The following is a 21,228-nucleotide window of genomic DNA, read 5'->3' as shown; positions in this document are numbered from 1 at the left end:
ATATGATAACCTCAAAACTCACCTTGATCACTATGTTACTATCTACTGCAGATTTAGTTTCAAACTGAACATGTAGAAGAAAGCAAGAATACCATCCACTAGATGACATGAAATCTAGTGTCCTGTATAGCATGGGAGACATTGTATGAAGTCTAACTATTTAATTTTCATTGAACTTACTTGAATGTAACTCTGGGAACACAACAGAAATCAGCAAGAGAGCTTTTTCCTCTGCCCACCTCTTCTCTTTCCCTCCTCTTGCGTTTATTAACTTTGTCTATCTAACTGTAGCAGTAGTAGACACCAAGGAATTTACCCATCTCTGCTATTCTAACCACCCTCAAAGGCAATATTTCCTCCTCTGCTGAATGTAAATCAGAGGGAGATTTTTTCTTTGCAGTGCTTGTATTGTACAATCTATTGACTTAATTATTTCCATTTGTTTTTCCCCTTTAATGCAGAGCTGAGCAGTACTCCAGACTGCAATACTTACTTCTACAGTATGTATGCCACAATAAAGGCAGGTAAGAAACTCTCTTGACAGAAAATCTTTATTAGCTTTCTATTAAGTGTTCTTTATCACCTCAACATCTTGTGTGTGGGCTCCTTCAAGCTCTCTTTCTAGCATAAATGAGATCACCAGTAAGCTACTGATGTGGAAAACTACAAACTCTGTCTGAAGATAAGTCACAGTCCCTTCCTACACTGATTTTTCTACCCGTAAAATAAGAATAAAGATGTTTCTTCACCTCCAAACTTATGTGAGGCAGGCATGCAATTGTCCTTTACACAAAGTCTGGAAAATGCTACACAAGGGAAGGCAGAGAGGACTTGGAAAGGACCGGAACAAAGAAGAAGAGAAAATGAAGTATAGAAGATATAAGGACATAGCACACAAAAGCAGATCAGCCAATTATATACAGTAAAGAGTAAATGTAGGTAGAATTCATGTTCACTTGCAGTTTGAGCACCAAAGCCAGTCAAATTCTTTCCAGGTAACTCACAGGTACTTTTTTCTGCCTTTTTTTTTTTTTTTTTTTAAATCAGTATCACTGGTTGAGACAAAAATAAATATCAAAGCAGCAGGCAAATGATAAATTCCAAAAACAGAAAGAAGGGAGGAGTAACAGTATAAAGAATGACCACAAAAGTTTTCCTTTTGAATTGTGTGTGAGCAGAGAAAGAAAAAGAAACACAGTTACTGCACCCAGTTTAGATGACTGGTTTTGAATATTTCTTGTTTTATTTCGTAGGCTGCCTTTGTTGCAAACCAGCATTTCTGTAAACATAGTCAATATAGGCCTTAACAATACTAAAGACATTCTCTTGCTATAGCTATTTCATATGTGCCTGTTGGCAGCGTCTCACAAGTAGACTTACACACTAAGAAATTTTTGTCAGAAATAACCCAAATAACATACCTCTGTTTGCAGTCAGAGCTTTGCTGACACAGCAATTGCAGCTGATGCAGCATATAAGTCTTTCATACCCTAAGCTGAAACAACTATGAAACAGAATGAAGGCTATAGTGTTAACACAACCTACAAAACACTTTTCACTCATAGTTTGTTGGTTATTTTCCTCTCTCTCCTCTAAATCCCCTTGAAATTCCATCCATCAGTGAACAAAGAGCTAAATGAATAACAAGGTTTTTGTCATGCCTTTCTACTTACTAGTCTTGTTACAGATTAAAATCACCATCTATATTCCTATAGCATCTCTAGTATAAAAATCTCTGGATTCTGAGAAATTTGAGTGAATCAGAAAAGTCTCCTGTAATTTGTACTATAGAAAGGCACCTAAACATAACATATGAAAAGCTGAACCATGCTCTACCCAGCTACCTCTTTTTTTAATATCAGGAAAGATTTGCGTAAAAAACATCTGGAATACCTATTTTCTCAGTATTCATTCACAAGGGATGGAGAGCAACATTTATGTTGTTTTTAAACTCACTCTGCAGCTTCAGTTCAAATGGATTATTTGTTTGCTGTCTCTCTGCCCTACATAGATTTCAGTATTTGTAATTCACAGATACTAAAAGGTGAGCTGTTTCTTGTATTTGTACTTTCCTGTTAAACCCTCAGTAAGTTTTTCTGAAGTTTTCCAATCAAGCACTGAATTCACACTTCCTTTTCACTACACATCAACCACACATAGAGATTACCTTCCAGATTTTGTATCTTGTACAGCGGCAAGTTATGCATACATCCCGTTGCACTGTCTTGGCTAACACTAGCTGGTGGACGGGCATGGGCTAATAAACTATGAATGAAAATTTGAAGAGAGAGATCACTAAAAACAGTTTGGATGTAGCCAAGCTAAAGCATTCTAAGAACACAATTACAGCACTGCAAATGGAAATGGACACTGACTAGTCTAAAGCTAAGCTACTCTGAAGTAAGCCTTCCCTAAATGTGCAGGGTGCGGATTTCAAGTACTTTGAACAGTTTCACTCTCAGATAGTCTTCTACAGGTTTGTAAACATTACTGGTATTGACAGAGACCAAGATACCCATTTATAACTACTGTGAAGCATGGTTACAATATTAGAGATGTTGATTTTGTCCATTTTATGTATTTATGCAAATAAATTGATTCACTCATATTTAAAATAAAACATTATGTTGTACTTACCAGTTTTGGGGTTTATCGAAAAGAATCCTTGTGGATTTCCACTTGTAATCTTGTAGGTTAACTTATCACTTGAGCTAGAATCTGGATCAAATGCCTCAATCTGAATGACAGATACATCTTTAGGTGAATTTTCCATGACCTCTGGGTAATAAACTGGTTCTGTTGTCTGAGGAGCATTGTCGTTAACATCACCAACTTCTATGTAGATTTCAATGAAAGATGATAAAGGCACAACACCTTGGTCTGTTGCATAAACAGTCAACCAGTAATGTGAAGTAGTCTCACGATCCAGGCGATCAGCTGTCTCAATAATACCTGTTTAACAGGACAAAAGATAAACAGAGAACGATCAATAAATATACAGAAGTTTGCAGAAACAGAGCAAGCAACAAGCTTAGAAAATGAGAAAAAAATCAACAAGTTCAGGATAGCTGACATTGATTCTACAAGCTGCGTTAATATACACACACAAGCATTAAAGCTAACCTGAAAACACCAAAACCAAAATCAATAAAACAGTTTTCAACGATTACGTGTTCCAGATATTAAAGCAATATATTACTTAACTTCCTTTCCATTGTCTTTTGAGATTTATCAGATCAATTAACACTATTGAAAAAAAAAAAAAACACAAAACTATTTTGCTGGAAGGATTAAATATAATGGGTAATACACAATTTTGGGGGGCTTGAATGACTCTCTTATTAATATACTGAATATTATAGTATACCAAACTATCTGATTTGGATACCAGACTCTTGATCTGTTTACTGTTACGCATATTAATATACTTAAATATAAAACATTCTTATCTACATGCCCAAATAAATTATTTAACTTAATTTTCTTAATGTGCATAAGTATTTAGACTCGCACAGAAATCTCACAGAAAAGGAAAACAAAGTTAGACCTGAAGGCAACCTTTGTAGCATTATGACCAACCACTGGTTGCCATTACTTTGATAATAGAAAGCAACACCTAGCTCATTTTAGCACCCATAAAATGAATTACCATTTACGGAACACCTAGACAAACCTCATACAGCAGTTTGTCTGAACCAGAACTAAATAAATAATGAGGGGCTCAAATTTTTATCCACTGTGAAGGAAATACAGCCCTGTTTTTTACAAGCACCTTAGTCTACAATCTACAGTCATAAAATGCATATGTTGTATATCAAAAAATTGTGACATGGCATAACTTATTTGTCAAGGGATGAACATTACACAGATTCACAGAGTTACTGCACCATAAAACTGCACTTTTATTTTCTTAATCGAGTTGCTCTTACTGGCTGTCTTAATCAATCATTTTCTATATAGAACTTAAAATGAAGCTAAATACATTCCAGAGGAAGGAAGAGACCAACACCTTGCAGCCACTCCTGTGGCAATCTCGAAAGGCTCTGACATGGCTCTTATTTTTTCTTATACTGATAAGAAAAAATGTTATTATATACTCTAATATATGGTGTGGCCCTTGTCCTCAGCCCAGCCACTCACAAAACATGCATACTGTCAGTTAAGTAACACTCTGATGAACTATGCCACTATCCTTTCACAATAAATCCTACAAAAAATGACTAACTATAGATATGATTTCCTTCACGTATCCCAGACATTTTTATTTTTTAAATATTCAGGCTAAACAAAATTAGATAAATATTGAGGAATTACTGATTTACTCATTACTTTCTTTGCTTTTTGCGAGAATGTATGAAGGGTTGATGGTGACCATCTTATATTTTAAGATGTCAGTAAGATCTTAGGAAGACTGGAAGAAACAGCGTCTAATACCTAAACCTGCAAAATGCCCATATATAGCATTTTAAGCAACACAGTATCCCAGAACTACCACCAGGTGTCAGTATGGAAATTGGTTGTATACAGTCTCAGACCACTGGGATGAAAAGTGGCAAGTAACACACTGCACTTTGAAAAAAAAAAAAAATCTATATGCATTAGATACAAGTTTTCTTGAAAGCTAACTGGTGGCTTTATAAATTCCTTCTTTGAAGAGGAACACCGTCAGAAACCAAGTCAAGGTGTTCACTTTAAGGACGCTGACATTTTACAATTCATCTCTTTAGCTCAGTATTTATTTGCATTGTTTAATTTCAGTTTGTTATAAAAAAAAATCCTATAAAGACGCTGCTTTGTGCTGTGGCTAATAGCACAATTTCTCAATTTAATATAAAGAGTGATTTTAAATAGGATACCATGAACTTGCTCTCTCAAAAAAGGAGACCTAGTCTTGAGCACAGTTACCTGGATTCTGTTTTTGTAACTTGCTTATGTTACACCTTTTGCATTTCTCTGCTTCAGCCAGGAGACTTGCCCGGGAGTAAATAAATGTGTTAATTCTTGTGGCCTCATTTCTAAACCTAAATGCTGGATGTGGCATGCAAGCACTTCATCTTCAGTCTGGGTAGATTCCGTGCATGCCTCAGAAAATTTTGTAAAACATTCATGTCCTCCCAAACACAAGCCTAGCCTGTTGTAATTCCCTCTTTGCAGGGCCTCCAGCAATGCTGCTCTGTTGCTTGCAGTCTGTGCAAAGCACAGTGGTGATGCTTACGTGCTGAACTGAGCAACCATTATCATTTTACACCTGCCCTGCATTCCTAACAGTAACTACATCAGAAGTGGCAGATTAATTTTAAGATAGCCTTGCCTGATATTAAAGAAACAGAGAAAGAGACTCTCACAGTAGTGGAGCTCTCCCGCAATCTGCTCACCTGGCATTAACAGATTCTACCACCTTAATTATCAAAGCCTCCCTCAAGGAAAGGAAGACTGAACCAATTATGCTTTCGTGAACTGCCATTTCTCATGTCTCTGTTCTCTTATATCACGTATTCTAAAGGGGGAAAGGGAAGAAAAAAGTACCACACCAAACCAACAACAGTAAGTATTTCAGAAAGAAATATGTAGAAGCATTACTGGGATACAGGAATAGTGACTAATTTTACAATAGAGAAAATGGACAACTTTATTTTCAGTTCATTTTTCATTTCAAGTTAGTTCTGCCTATCTGGCATTACTGCTGCGTATTTGACACTGACTTTTGCAGAAATGCCCAATGAAAAGGGCTGCAATCTGTCTGAGTACCTGACTACTCAACAAGTCATATAACACAGATTTTTGTCCAACAGGGTAGCTCTGGTTTTCAGAATATCTCAATTTTTCTACAGGGTCACCGATAGGCTGTGTGCATTAGCAAAAGTAACACAAAATGTTATTCACTAAAAATTACTCTTCCATTTTTCTCATGTTTCTTACCCAACAGACACTGGATGAACATTTTCTCTCTATGCTCTGCTGTTTATAACCACAAATGGAAGTATAAAGTAGCTAGAAATAACATATTACGAGCATTCAGATATGCGAAAAAGCCTACGTAACTGTTTACATTTTACTGTTATTAACAGATTAATTCCTAATCAAACACTTCCTAGAGGCAAAGGTTACTTAAAAAACATAAAAAAAAAAAAAAATACTCCACCCCTCCCACTTAAAGAATTTAAAATAGATGGAATAGACAGGCATGTATGGAAGTTGGAAAATGTATTAGATGGACATCACGCATGACAAGTGGATTACTTTGACAATATTAAAATGAAGACCCAAAATAACATACCTCCGGTATAAAAAACATGTAAAAGAAGACCGGAGGATATAAGAGCAAAAGTTTCCTTTCATTGCTTGCATGTTGAGGGGGTGGGGGAGCTCACCACACCTTGTTCTTCTTCATTACTCAGAGCTCGGCGAGCAGATAGAGAAGGCATGACTGGTCTATTAACGTGACTCAACTTTCTGCACTTTGCTGCCACCCAACAATAAAATGGAACAGATACTGATCCGGTACACAAGCCTGGGCGGAGATTGGGAGGGGTGGGGGGGAAGCACTGACTACCAACACCTGAATTCTTCTGGTGTCAGAAAACACAATCAGGAGAACTTGGATTTTTTTCCCCTCTAACATTACTGCACAATCTAACCTCACACCAGTCATTACAGCAGATAATGATAAGAAATCAAACGTCAAAAAAGTGATAAACCAATCCAAGTAAGAGTTAATTTGTTTTAATTTTACAATCAGCTAGATCCATTAAGTATCAGCAAGATGTTAATCAGTATCATCAATTTCAGCAGTAAGTTTCGTCTTCTTAGAAGTACTTTTGCCTTTTTCTTCCAGTGGTGCAAATCGCATTTAGGGAGTACAGTTTAAGTGCTTCTATTATATTTTCAATGTATTAAAGGCTCTATCTCCAACTCTTCTCACATCCAAAAAAATTTTTTTTAGTCAGCAAATTTCCTATTCTCTATGCTGAGAGCAAATCAGTAAATTTGACTTTTACAAGCCATTTGCTTTCTATGTAGCAAGACGAGTAGATAAATCTTCCACAGAGCTCCACCAGAGAATCTTTAGCATGCACGATAATCCCAAAGACCTGTAAATATTATTTTTCATAAAATATGTTGAAATGAGTATTCCAAAAACATTTTCACTTCGCTGGACATGCAATCTTTAAGCTTTTCAGGTGGTTAGGATAAAAATAAATTAATATTCATCAGTTGCTAACTGCCAATGGGGAATACAAAAGAGCTCTGATGAAATGTTTCTCAGTCATTTGCAAGACGACAGTGGAGTTTTATAATCTCCGTGACTCTGAAATTTTAGACTAGATATTGCTACTGTTTGATGCAACTGGACTTTTCTGTTGATTTTATTATAAGAAGGAAAAAGTCCTAAGTGAATACTATACTACGGAAATAAGACAGCATTCAGTATGGAGGAACATGCTGGTTTAAGAATACAGCAAATGGGGAAAAATTAGAACATTAACCCCACTCAGGCCAAGAACCAACATCACTTCCAACTTTAATCCCATAACCCAAATCACTAAAACCAGTCACTCTTAAAACAAAAATAAACATATAAATCCATCTCAAATCTCACAGTCTTACCTTTGCCAATTCTATCTGATTAACAAATGCCTAAACTATAATACCTCCAATTCCCAGGGATGATCCTCCTTAAGTGTACTTATCCATGAGAACTCTCATTAACAATATTAATGATTCTGTAATGGAAATCAAAACCTGCAATCATTTCTCAGCAAAGCATGAAAACACAGTTTAGTAGAACTTGCCCTGGGAGCAACGTTTGAACCACACTAAGAGAAATCCCTGGCCTGGAACACGATTCTTGAAATCTGATTACAAACTTAATTAATCTAAATTCTAATAAGCTGGACAAATCAAAAAGCTTCTTCAGCTGCCTAAATGCCATCTCTGAGGGGAAAAGGCAATATTTTAAGAACTGCAGGAACACAGGTTTTGATCAAATATGACCGTCAATGAACAGCCAATCCCAATTAAAGACTTAAAAAAAAAAAAGAGCAGATTAAGCACGTTATTACCAACGGCATGCTGTCCCTCAGCGGCACAAGGCTGCATTTACACCAACACAGACTGTAACTTTGGCTCGAGTTCTGACCAAAGAGTAAGTCACTTACTCTTGTAAGCCATCACTAAAGTCTACACAATCTTTTCAATTAAAACTAGAATTAGGGGTGGTATTCAGCTTAGTACACACTGCCATTTACTACCTGAATCTCTCTTACCACTACATAGGCTGCATATAGTTTTCTATAAAGTTACCAATATTTATAAAATTAGTTTTTACGTGGACACGGGTCAAAAGAACCCCATCTCAAAAGTCTGCATTTTTTTCTGGTCAAATTGCTGCTTTAAGTTTTGTGGAACTTCACTTAGGCATTTAGAACAACGAAATAATCACATCAGAGTCCTTGATTAGTGGTTTGGTGTGGTTGTTGTTTTTTTTTTTATTTCTTTTTAAAGTAAAATCTTACTAAATATTACAACATTATCATGCTTTGTCTTCTAACGATAAGAAATTTATACCATCTTTTCCCTGAGCTGTATAAATACAGAGGCTGTAACAGATCTGATAGGATGAGGAAAAAAAATAAATAAAAATAAAGAGCATCCAAGCATCCAGGATAGAAGACATGGTACTTATCTGCTTCTCTGCAGTCCCCAGAGGAGTCAAATAACATCCATACTCTTTCGTTCTCCTTTTCCCCTTAAGTAATTTCTAGAGGCACAGTCAAACCAGGACAGTAGGCAAATGCAACCCTGTGTATTATGTATGTTGTTGTTTTTTCCTCCACTTTATGCAAAGTAGTTTTGGGGGAAGCAAAGGGGTGTGGGGGGAATGAAAATTTAGTAACAGTTATGGTGCACAAGATAAAAGAAACTACAGCAGACCAGGGCACACTACTTACAAGTACTATACCTGTCTGTAGTACCTGGTACAAATTGTGATTCTAGAACTAATTATCACCAGTGAAATATCTCAGATCCTTTGCACTTTTAATACAATTTAAAAAAATCCTCTAGCCAATTTATCTGTATTTCTGATGGGCCAGACAACCTCTGACCGCCACTACAGTCCAACACTGAAAATGCCATGAAGTAGCTAAGTATGGCCATATGTACAGCCAAGTAGTCCTATGTGCCATAGAGTGCACTGAAAAGAGAAAGCTTTGACATATGGAACATACTGAATTTCCAAGGGGGAAAAATAAAAAAAGAAAAAGAAAACCTTACTTTCCCTGTGGCTGCTGTGCTACTGTAACTTAGGTCTCTACAGAGCATCCTGTGAGGAACAACTGAGCCTTAAGCCTACAGTTCCTTTACAATAGCATCCAATGACAACAAAATTTAATATTATTTGATCAGCCAAATAATAACCACTTAACAAAACCAAAACAAACAAGGCAGCACAATAAAACATTGGTCTTTATACTACACAAACCAACTGTCCTTAAGTACTGAAGATTTTGAGTATGTCCTGTCACAGAGACAAGGAACTACTCAGCACTTAAAATGTCAGTTGAAAAGACCAAAATCTGCATCCTGTGAACTTGAAACAATCTCCTGCTGAAGAAGGAATGGAATGAGATTCTTTTTGCAGAAGTGAAATGTCAGCTTGTCCCCTGTATAAACAGGGCAGTATGCCAAAAAAGGCTCTGCACTCTAACTTGTGAAATACTAAAGACCTGCGGCTGGCAGCACAAACTTTTACAAATGATATACAACCTCTCTCTTATAAGAGTGGTAGTATTTTGATAAATAAACTGAACTGGAAAAGTGCTAGCCTTGCTTACCTGTATCACATGTGCACTTGTAACAGGAAGCATCACCTGTTTATGCTTCTATGGAAAAAAGTGCAAGAGCCACCCAGAGAAATATGGTTTGAACTTGTAGTAATTTAAAAACTTATCACTGACAATGCAAGCTACACACATATCAGATGCAAGAAGTCTGATTCACACAACAGACTAAACTGTATTGTTTCAGAATATAAATAATCCTTGGTTACAGCCCTGAAGGAGAGGAAGAAGTTGCAGCAGCTATTGCTTGCCTTTGAATCACACATAAATGGGAGGTGTTCGCTACTTTTCTCTCTCCTCTTCTCCAGGAGCATCTCATTAGGCACACGCAGGAAGACTGCAGCCTAGCAACAAGCCATCAATATTGCATTTTGCATAACTCATGAAGAATTCAAATTACTTGTTTGCAAACATCCAAGGAAAATGAATATGCATCACTAAGAATTCAATTTAGTTTGAAACAGTTGCATTGTTTCTTTTTAACAATTCAGTGATTCTTTGATTTTGCCTGAGTATAGTTGAACCTTAAGTTAACACATTCTGATTTCTTTTTTCAGTAACTTTGTGCCTTTACCTTTTGTGTGTATCCTGGATAACTGCTTTCCAAAAATAATATTAAAAACAAAACCTTAACCCTCCAGAAAAACAACTACCTTTGAGAAATTCTGCAGCAGGTTATGTTCACAGGCTATAGTTAGGATTATTACTTGCAGCCCAAAAGGCTTTAAATGTCATCTATCGTGTCATCAATATTTCTTTTAACATTTACAGCTTGTCACATGTTTAGATTTTATGTAATTATTTATTTAGACACTCAATATGTTTCTATACAGTGGTTGTATCCTATTTTTTTTCTTTTAAAAAACATATTTCTTGCATATGTTATTGAAGATAAGTAATAAAATATCAGATTTTATAATTTCTGCTTCAGCAAACTCAAAAAATCTCTCTCAGGACTACCTAGGAAAAAAAACACTAAAAATAAGCTGAAATCAATATACTGGAATCACAAGTCTTTTGTCACCCTTTATAAAAGCAGATACCCAGAAATTTGAATGAAACTTCTGTATGTATAGCTCTTTGACAGAGAAAGCTGGATAAGTTTCGTGTCATCTTGTGTACTACCATCTGAAAAATCATGCTCAGACAGTACTGTTAAATGGAAAGCAACTCTAGTTACGGTTTCAAGGACAAATGGCTCATTTTCTAGCATAAATCACTGCTTAGAAAGTTTCAAATAACTTCTCACTAGCAGTATTAGCAAGCTGATGTAACTGTAATGAATTCACACCAGTTCTTTAACCGGTAGATGACATTTCACTGTGGAGCTGCAGGAACTTCAAACATGTCATGTCCACCAATGCTTGTGCTCTTTCCAGGGTCCAGTTATTGCAAGTTCAGAAAGGTGAAAGGGGAAAAATAACACTGTAGGGCATACATGGTCCCTAGAGCACACACAACTTTTAATACCATGTAAAAAGTAGTATTATCACCATTAGAACAGATCTGAGATTTTAACAGAAAAAAAATAATAATGAACTAAAGGCTCAAGCATAATCAGTTTTATGATTATGATTTTTATCATGAAATTATGAACATTAAGTTTCACCACTGAAAAGGTGAAATATAACAAAGGATACAGACAAATCCAGTTTTCTACCATTACTTTAAGTAAATTTGATATAAGTTTTAAAAACTCCCAAATTACATAAAATAATCTACTGTATGAAAAATGAAATAATTTCTGTCTATGACACTAATGTAACGACAGTGAGACTAGTTGGAACAGCCAAAAATTAGCAGTGTCCAGTCAAACCTGGCAGACTCACCTTCATAAATGCATAGGAATTCCCAATGCATTCATAATAAAACAGTATTTTGGGACAAAAACTTGGCATCCAGAGAGCCTCAGCATATGGTCAAACCCAGACCTTGACATAAAGCTTAAAACACAGAACAGTTTATGCATCGCTTCTGAACTACGAACAGATGGCAGCAGTTTGAATTGTGTTGGAGAGAAAGGGTCACTATTGATCTCCCCTATGTGCAGCTTATACATGAGATAGATACAGATATTTTAAGAAGAAATACAAAACATTCAATAGCTTAGAGAGCAGCTATTACTTAATCAAATACCTAGAGGTAGTATGAAGACCTAGGAGAAAAGATGCGCACAGTTAGAACTCTGCAACAAACACAGGACTCTATTTTAAAACATTAAGAAAACAGATTTTGCACATCTTAGTTAAGGAGGCAAAGCAGAACACATTAGGGTCCAAGAAAAAGATTTATAAATAATTAGACCCAGCAAGGTTTTGGCTTCCAGTTCTTGCCACATTGCTTTCAGCACATTTGTACAAAAACAAGTCAAATGAACTGAAAACAGTGTTTAGTCTGTTCTAGAGAAGTTCTAAAAATATGTTCTTTAAACTGTCTACATAAAAGATTATGCCCAGAAATTATGACTCCATACTAATGTAGTCTGGGCTAAAAGTAATAAATGTGCTAAGGCCCCCAAAGATTGTGAACTTGCTTTCAGGAAGTCAGGGGGTGGCGAGGGGGAATTTTTGCAATTAGAAGATCCCTGACAGGGTTGCCTTAGAACTCGGCTGATTACTTCCAGTTCAAAAAATCTTTTGGGACAATGGCAGACAGCTCCTATTGTCAGCTTCATTTACGGTTATTTTAATAGCTCCAGCTTATTTCTGTCAGCTAGGCTACTTGTACATCAGGCTTTCAGACAGGCACTCTAATATGGGGAGGAACAGTTCCATATTGCCGAAGCTCAGTGTAGAGGGACAACCTCCCCCGATGACATTAGGGAAACAAAGCATCAACTCCTATGACACTAAGAAAAATTATTGTAATGCTACTACATACAAACTATATTTCTTTGAAGAGAGCATGTAAAACAAGCTTTGTTTCTGATGGGATCAGTCATATGTTACTTGAGAGAAAACATGCTGCAAAACATGACTCCACCATGGAAGCTTTTGGAAACCAGCATTACTGCAGGTTTGTGAAATATTAGCAAACACAGAAATGGCCAGCAGATTGTGGGCCGAACGCTGTTCTCAGTATCCACAAAAGCAGTTCATCTTACCCTCTAGCACGAGCAAACTGCAGAAATGTGACGCACATCATAGTCCCAGTTGTCCACCCCTTTACTCAGGGTGAACGCTTGTCTTCAGTTAGACACAACAGGTTTCTGTGTCCCAAGAAATATAATTACACAATTATCATAAAAATTGGAATAATTCAATATATTTAAACAAAAATACTTTGGGATAATGTTGGCTACACTATTCAGGTACCTTTAAATCCTGATCTCTTGCACGGGTCATGCAATTGTAGAAGTTTGACTGAAGCTGTCTGAAGTTTAGAAACAAAGGGTTGTATGGGCCTAGGCTTTGTTTACCCAAGAACGAAATGTTATTTCATCAAATTTTTCGTGTGTGTGTGTATGTACTTGCTTGTGTATCAGCAAGTTTGTAAGAATGTGTATGTATACTCACATATAAGTAAGCAGGTATCCTTAAGAACTGCAGCTTCACCCAGTAAGAATCTTAACTTTGCTGTCAGCCTTCCCAGTACTAAAGAATTGTTGACAATGTGAATAGTTGTGTTACCACTCCAATAAATTTAACTGGGAAATGGGGAGCCTCTGAAGGGGAAATTCCTCTGCAAACAGCCTCAGGAATTTCAAAACTAACTGGAGTTGACAGATTAACCTAGGTCCCCCCTTAGGCAGAAGAAGAGGCTACAAGGAAAATAATGAGACACACGGGGAAGCCAATTACACACAGGAAAAACATATTTAATTGTACAGAAAGTGATTTTGTTGATCCAGAAGGATGCAGTTGTTTAGGCCTCTGCAAACTATTAAAATACCTGGACAGTTCTACAAGTATATTTGCTTTTTGTCTGTAAATCTCAAAATTCAACAACTGTCCTAAATAAGGAAAATTGTCCTAAGCAACCCAAAAATCTTTCTCCAGCATACAGCACATTTCTCTCACATTCCCTTTTTGGTTGCAATTTCAACAATTGCAGTCTACCTCATACTACCTCCATATAAATAATTTGAAAGCCTAACAAGTTATGCAGAGCAGTCCCATTGTGCAGTAAGAAGCAATTACAGCCACGTTTCACAGCACCACTGGCTCATGACTTATTACATGCAGGAACAGAAGTTTAGCACGTGCGTGGTAGCTATACTAATTTGTGTATTGAACTACTGCAATTGTGGTTCAAGCTTTCAGTCTCCAGCCTATTTTCAGGTGCAGAAACTAATTGGGAACAGTGACAGTTGCCAGAGCAAGTCTGTGCTAGAAAGCATACTGATACACATGAAAAGACAAGAAAAGCATGCTGTGGAAATACTGCAACCCAGGCTGCTATTGCTGTTCATGTTATTACTCCAGGTAGCTGTATGCACAACAGCACCTTATGACTGCCAAAAGAAACACTGTTCCTAAACAGCTTAGTGTGTACAAAGAAGAGCTGGTGTACCTGTGGGTATGGGAGTGTTAGAGAACAAAGCAAATCAATGAAGTCATGAGATTAAAGCATCTGGGATCCAGTGACATCAAAAGACATTCATCCTCGTTCTGACACAGTTTTATTAACCTTCAAAGTATCCATTTATTTATTCAGGCTTTATTTCTATTCGTGTATCTAGAGGGGATCTAGTACCAATCAGTAATTGCCATACTAATTTTATGTTATTTGCCTTTGTGTATGATTCAAAATAAACAAAATGCAGTCAAAGAAGTGTTTCTGAACTTGCTTCTGAGTGAACACTGACTACAGGAGAGAACAGATCATTCATGAAGACAAAGAACTTTGAGATTTGAAAAAAGTTAATTTTCTTTGGTTACAATGATCATAACAAGAAAATGAGAAATCCTCCACATATAAACAAATTATTACACATACACCGAAGAATCAATACTTAACAAGTAAAAAGTACAGTTACACCTAGAAAACTATAAATGACTTATTAGATCTCAAGCTTGCTTAATTGCAAGTTTCCTGGTGTGATTTTTTTCTGCTTGTTTTCCTTCACATAAATAATGTATAACTGCCTGCAGAGTTTTATTAGAACTTTTCTGGAAGGAAAAAAAAAGAACAACTAAAGGTAGTAGAAGCTAATGCAAGTTAACAGTTTAAAAATTATTTAATCTATAGATTTCATTTGTCCCATATTTATTGCTTAATAATAGAACTTGCAAGCATTTGCATAAACACAGAGCATCTCTGTTAGAATTTCTGCTGGAAACCTCCACTAATTACTCTCCACAGAAACATTTTTCAATGAAGATGATTCTGCACCTTTAGTGAAAACATCAAAGAGAATGAGTTATGTGACTGAAAAACTCTTGGTCAAACAAGAAGTTTAAGTTTAACTGTCATAAAATCATGATAAAACCTTGATCAACTCCTTCTACAGTAGAACACTTAATGCAAGTGAAAGGGTACTATGATATTGTAGGTAACTGGCAGACTATTTAGGCACAAAATGTATTTTGCTCCTGGACCACTGAAGGTTTTTTCTTGTTTTAAGTAATTCAAATAATATGCAGAAACTAGAGATGGAATTGCATCAGGTGACCTCCTCAAGTCTTTTTATTTGTGCACAACTGTTCTCAAAAATGCTGGCCATTCTCATGTTTGACTAGACTGAGCTACTCAGTTTCAAAAGGATTTTTAATCACCTCTGGAATTACAGACATTACATGGCATACATTGCTAACTCCATTTGCTCCTATCATCACATGCTAGGTCAATATTCACTTCAAATTTAATCCACATAATCTGCAGTAATTTTGTTCTCACTGTAATCATCATTCTCTTATTAAGAAACAGTGCACCTCAAAATTGACTTGTCAGCTTGACAACTCATCTTTTTTTCCCCTAATACTGTAGCACCTGTATTTATTTTTAACACTAATTTTAACAAAGGCATTCTTCCATGTCAGATCTTTTAATTACTTCTTTTTGCTACCACCCTTTGGAAGATTTAAGTCAGTCCAAAACGTCACCATTCAGCATGAATATTTTTTAATGTAAGCAAGAAACTAAATTGAAAAGTGCAGGGTCCAAGATATTTTTTAGCATTTGCAAGCACAGTTCTTGATCTCTGGGCTTCCGTCCTTACTTGACACACAAGTCCAACTTTGGAAAACTAGTCAGAAATGGTATTAAGTAGTAGGGACTAAGAACTGGTTAGGTCTTTATTATTTCCCCTCCTCTCCTCCAATGTTTTCCCTAAATGCATACACAAAACAATTCTGAGGACTTCTTAGCAAGCTGTTATTTCTTCTTACACACTTCTTTGCTTTAAAATGTTCTACACAAACCCAGGCAACACAGAAATATTCCTGTCCTAGCTAGTAGCACAGGTATGGAAGTACATATCCAAACAGCCATTAAAGAGAGACATACTTCATTTTCTTCCATTTCTGATTAATTTGCTGAAATTGGTTCTGTACTATTCAAAGTACCTTTAAAGTGAACTATGATACCAAACATCCTTATGCAAAGGCATGTCATCTTTTTCCCCCACCTGAAGTAATTAACATTCCTTGCACAGGCAGCTGGACATTTGTTAATCATTAACTGTTTGTGTAAAAAAAAAAAAAAAAAAAAAAAAACACAGGGAAAGAAACTGTTAGCTGTTCTTCACAACACTACACAAAGAGAAATCTTTAAGACAGAAAATTTAATTAATAGTGTAAAATTATTTAAAGTAACAACAAATCTGTTGTATTATCAGAGCATGCTCAATGTTTGACAAGAATATCTGTCTTTTTGACACTTCCAAGGTTCAAAGATGAGTAATTAGCTCAGGAATTTAATCAATAAAAATAGCACTTGAAGTAAAACAGAAAAAAGGTATATTTAAAAAGATGAACTATGATGTTCTTGGGAAGTAAAATAATACATATAACCAAAATTTTAACACCAAATATAATAGAGGCATAACCAATGAACACATTCCAACCTTATCTAGAATCACTTTGATTCACTCTACCTTGCTTTCATTACAGGAAGGGCACAGCAAGGGCATTCCTCTCAGATCAAACAGAAAATTCCATAGACAGAAGTTTCCACATGTCTGATTCGTTGCAGATTAAACCCTTATCATTAGACAGCAATCTCTAATTTTCATAGAGACAGGATATACCCTGTCATGGCAAATCTACAGGCAAAGGATCGGAGGGAGGGGAGGGGGGACAGGACAGGACGACAGGGGAATAAATCTATAGAATGGAAATGTATTCTCACTGAAAAAGCTATGCACCTCACTCTCACAACTTTGGGGAAATAGAGGGGACAAGGTATAAAAATATAAGATCCCATACATAGCTCCATTCATACATTCCATCATAGCTTCTTTATAATGCAACTCTTTCAAGCTGAACTACCAAGAACTCCCTCTGTGCATAAATACAGCTGGGACTACAGGCGACACATGAGAATTGTGTTCATTTTTAGCACACTAGGTTACCAAATTCTTCACTTCTTTACCCACACAACTGTAGCAGTTCTGTAGTGCTCATACACATTAACACAACAGTCAGTGTAAAACATATAGGTAACAGAATAGCCTTCTGAGAACTTTTAATATCATAATCTCCTAATCCTTAAATCCTGTACAAAATATGAATTTTGTATAATAATTTCTGTACATATATTTAATTCCAGGAATATTTTTGTTGTTGTTTGTTCTTAGTTTACCACGTAGAGGTGGATTCAGGCTTTTTACATCAGCAAAATAAAAATAGCCTTTTGTATAAATAAGCTAAAGCTTGATTTAGGAAACATGCAGATTTTGGAGCCAATCCATGCCAGCAAAGATTACTCTAAAAAGTACACTGGGCCTTAGAACAATGCAACTACAAAATGTTCTGTGTGTAATGTCGCCTGTCAGGCAGGCGAGATTCTTTTCTGGCATCAGTGATGCCACAACTACAAGTCTGCATGGACACAGCTCTAAGCAGAAAGAACTCAAATGCTCATCTCTACTGGTAGCTCAAGACAATTTATACCCACTAGCTCAGCAGTTTGCTCTTTAGCCCTAACGTCTATTAAAATTAGGCAACTCTTTACAAAACCTGCAAATGTATCATTTATCCTTGTTCACAAAATTTAAAATTAAACAGAAGCAGCTAGTAGAAGCATGGATAAAACAAAGCAGGGAAACCTCCTTTCTGAGTAAGGAAATTATCTGTTACAGTCCTGTGGCTAGATTCTTTGGCCACTTTTGGTTTTCCCCAAATTCCTTTTTGATGACACTGGAATGCTAGAGATTTTTTATTTTTGTTGGGCCACACAGAGACTGCTGGGTTGGATCTTTATTCTTGGTCACTTTCGGATGACTAGTGCAATAAAATCACAGATGAAACACGAATTACATGGAGATTGTAAAATGGACCTGCAAACTGTAGTTTCAGCAAGGCCAAAAGTATTTTTAGGTCCAAGATCTAAAGCTGCAATACCGCGTGTTATGAACTGTGGAAGTTTGCCAAGTACTCATGTAGGTTTGTCCTTTGTTAAATATGTCCAAATGCTGTATGATTAAAGTTTAAAATCTTCAAAGAAAAGAATAAACATTACGTAACCATTTTCAAGCTCCTCTCTTTTGACCTTAATATGTACTTCAAAAGCTAAGCAGATGCTTAGTAGGAAATAAATCCCCCAACTCAACAGATGTACCAACAGCAATATGGCAAGATGCACCTTCCATAGCTTTTGGCAAGCCTTCCCTTTTATTATTCCTTTGCTCACAAGTGCTTTTCAAGTCAAAGAGAGGCCTAAACAAGTTAATAGGCCCTTAATATGTACTCCACTGGCTGAATTGATTGCTGCTTATAAGGTAATCTTTGCAACCACATGTGGCTCAGCTTCAGCTCATCTCCTACAGAGAGGCAGCCCCTAGGCTGCTCTGTTTTCATCAGACCAAGTTGCAGCCCAATCAACACCTTGCACAACAAAACAATCCCTCACTTTCAGCAGAAGCAGAAGAGGATGGGAACCCAAGCTTTTGTATAGAATCTCTATTTGGCAGTTGAGGTGATGTTTTGCTCAGCAGGATACCTAAAACAACTCTCAAACTACTTTGGAAGATACCCCTGCCAACAGTAAAACACAAGATAAATATGTTTGTCTAAAACTAATTTAGCTTCTTCCAAAGCCACCTTGTCAAAGCCACATTAACAACCTAATAGCACTCTGATTTACCACCATCACAAATGCAAATCATACGATTTCCTTCAAGCCTAGGAAGGCAAGGTAATCAGCTAGCTCCAGGACAGATAGGACCTCGGTTACCCTTGTGCAAACCTGGGCATAATCCAGGGCTCCTTAATCACTGCCAAACAAACTTAGCTCCAAATTAGCTCCAAATGCCATGCTCTACCCTAGCACCATCTACCCATCTGAACAGTAACCTAAACATAACAGAATTATCCCAAAATTAACCCAGCTGCACCTTCACTGCCAGATCTTAGCCTGAATGAACATAATTAGGCTTTAAATAACTGCAGGCTGGAGTTGCGACTGGACTGAAAAATTAACGAGGTAATTCCTTCCGAACGCAAGTATTTACAAGCACAACTAAACGTGAGCACCCAGCCAGGCTGTAGGTACCAGCAATAATGCAACACAACACTCACACAAAGTTAGTTATTTCCTAAAGAAAAGCTTTCTGGATTGCTTTCTGGATAGCAGTGAATTTAGGAGTTGTCTGCAGTCTAGCTGACAGCAGGTCTCTGGCTCTAACCTTTACTTCTTTGAACATACACAAATTGTGCTGAAGTGGTTTTATATATCTTCAAAAAAAGTTTTGAAATTTCTCACAATACTAAAAAGGATTTAAAGATAAAAGTTACTCTTAGTAAGCTTCTGTTACAGCTATTTGTTCTGTCTAGTAAAATTAAATCTATGTGCCAAACACTTCATTTTTAAAACCATAACAAATTGGTGGAAAATATATTTTAGTTGCATGAAATTTTAAACAAATGTTTTTGAATGCAAATTATTACTCAATCTAGGCACAAAGTATACAAATGTGTGGGGTGTTTTTGTTTTTTTCTTTTTAAACGTAACTACTTTTGCCTTGCAGAATGGCCCCAGTTTGGCTCAATGCCACTGAAGAAAAATTCTGTAAGAAGAGTGAAGGCATGCAGATCTTCCTTGAAAATAAGAGTGAAGATTATACAGAGATGATGCTGAGCACACTCAAATCCAACACATATCATTACCTAGAAAGCAGAAGATATCCCATTCTAAAAATAGCCTACACAACGAGATTTTATGATAGCTGTAATCAACCACTATAATATGCCTCCACAAATTAAATGTCCTGCACACAACAGACACAATCGTCTCTTTCGTCATGCAGACTAAACTAGGTTTTCAGTTCTGCTCTACTTATTGCATGTTTGACTATCATTGAAGATTCTGGTATGGAAAATAAGTCATTAAAATACACGATAAATGCTTTAGAAGACAAATTATTGACTTTGAGTGGCTATAATTTGCTAACTGCCTTCAATAGGTATTGCCACGACCACCCTTTTCTTCTGCTGGGCTCTGGAGAAGTTTGGTACGGACTCAAAAGACTACCAATGAAGGAGTTGAAATGGGCAAAGCTTGTCTTTCTGTTACATTAATTCAACTTGATCTTATGCTGTTGTTCTTTCCCAATTCAATATCAAAGCTAGGGAATGCCCAGCTACAGCATAAAATAAACACGCCACTGGAAAAAACACCGAATGCATCAGCATGAAAACATCTTTCAAGAGCAGGCAGCTACAAAATCTGTCTTTGCTTGCCCCTCTTCACCTTTTTAAAATAGTCTCTCTCTCTCTCTCTCTATATATATATACACACACACACAATTTTGTTAAGCTTTCCATAAAAGTAGAGTTTACAAAGAGAATGTCTTTCTCTTTGAATGCCTCCTGTTTCCAGAGCATGGACAGTTGCCTATGTTTGTTTTTAATAATAACTCTGACACTTCTAAAAAGGCATAGAAGACATCTATCACAAACTCAGAAAATGTCCTTTGAATTTCAGAGCTTTAATAGCTTTAATCATAACCTTTTCAAACAAATAAAAGATGTCAGTTCTTGTATAATTTTCCAAAGAATGAGTTTAATAAGTTGCTCTTGAGTTCCACGTTTTGACCTGAAATTCTGTTTCAGATGCTAGCATAGGCAGCTGACCGATCAATCCCAGAATCTAAGAACAACCTCCATAAATCCTGTGATTAAAAGAAACTCCTCATACTCTCATCTGAGTGAAATTTGAATTTCACTGAAATCTCCAGTGTACACACAACAGTCAGGTTTCAGCTCTCAGATTTTAACTGTAGTGC

At 36.4% G+C, this 21,228-nt stretch overlaps 1 protein-coding gene across 5 annotated transcripts in view; it reads right to left on the bottom strand.

The window, feature by feature from the left end:
- The window catches only part of FAT1 (FAT atypical cadherin 1), a 108,274-nt gene that overhangs the window by 69,679 nt on the left and 17,367 nt on the right, over positions 1-21,228 (bottom strand). For all 5 annotated transcript variants that reach the window (XM_032186392.1, XM_032186394.1, XM_032186395.1 and 2 more), the window contains exon 3: positions 2,638-2,952. In XM_032186392.1, coding sequence (XP_032042283.1) covers positions 2,638-2,952 — 315 coding nt within the window. The remainder of the gene's footprint in view (positions 1-2,637; positions 2,953-21,228) is intronic.

Source organism: Aythya fuligula, chromosome 4, assembly GCF_009819795.1.
Source record: "Aythya fuligula isolate bAytFul2 chromosome 4, bAytFul2.pri, whole genome shotgun sequence".
NCBI classification, from domain to species: domain Eukaryota; kingdom Metazoa; phylum Chordata; class Aves; order Anseriformes; family Anatidae; genus Aythya; species Aythya fuligula.
Note: the sequence above shows the minus strand (reverse complement) of the source record. Positions and strands in the feature narration are given on the sequence as shown.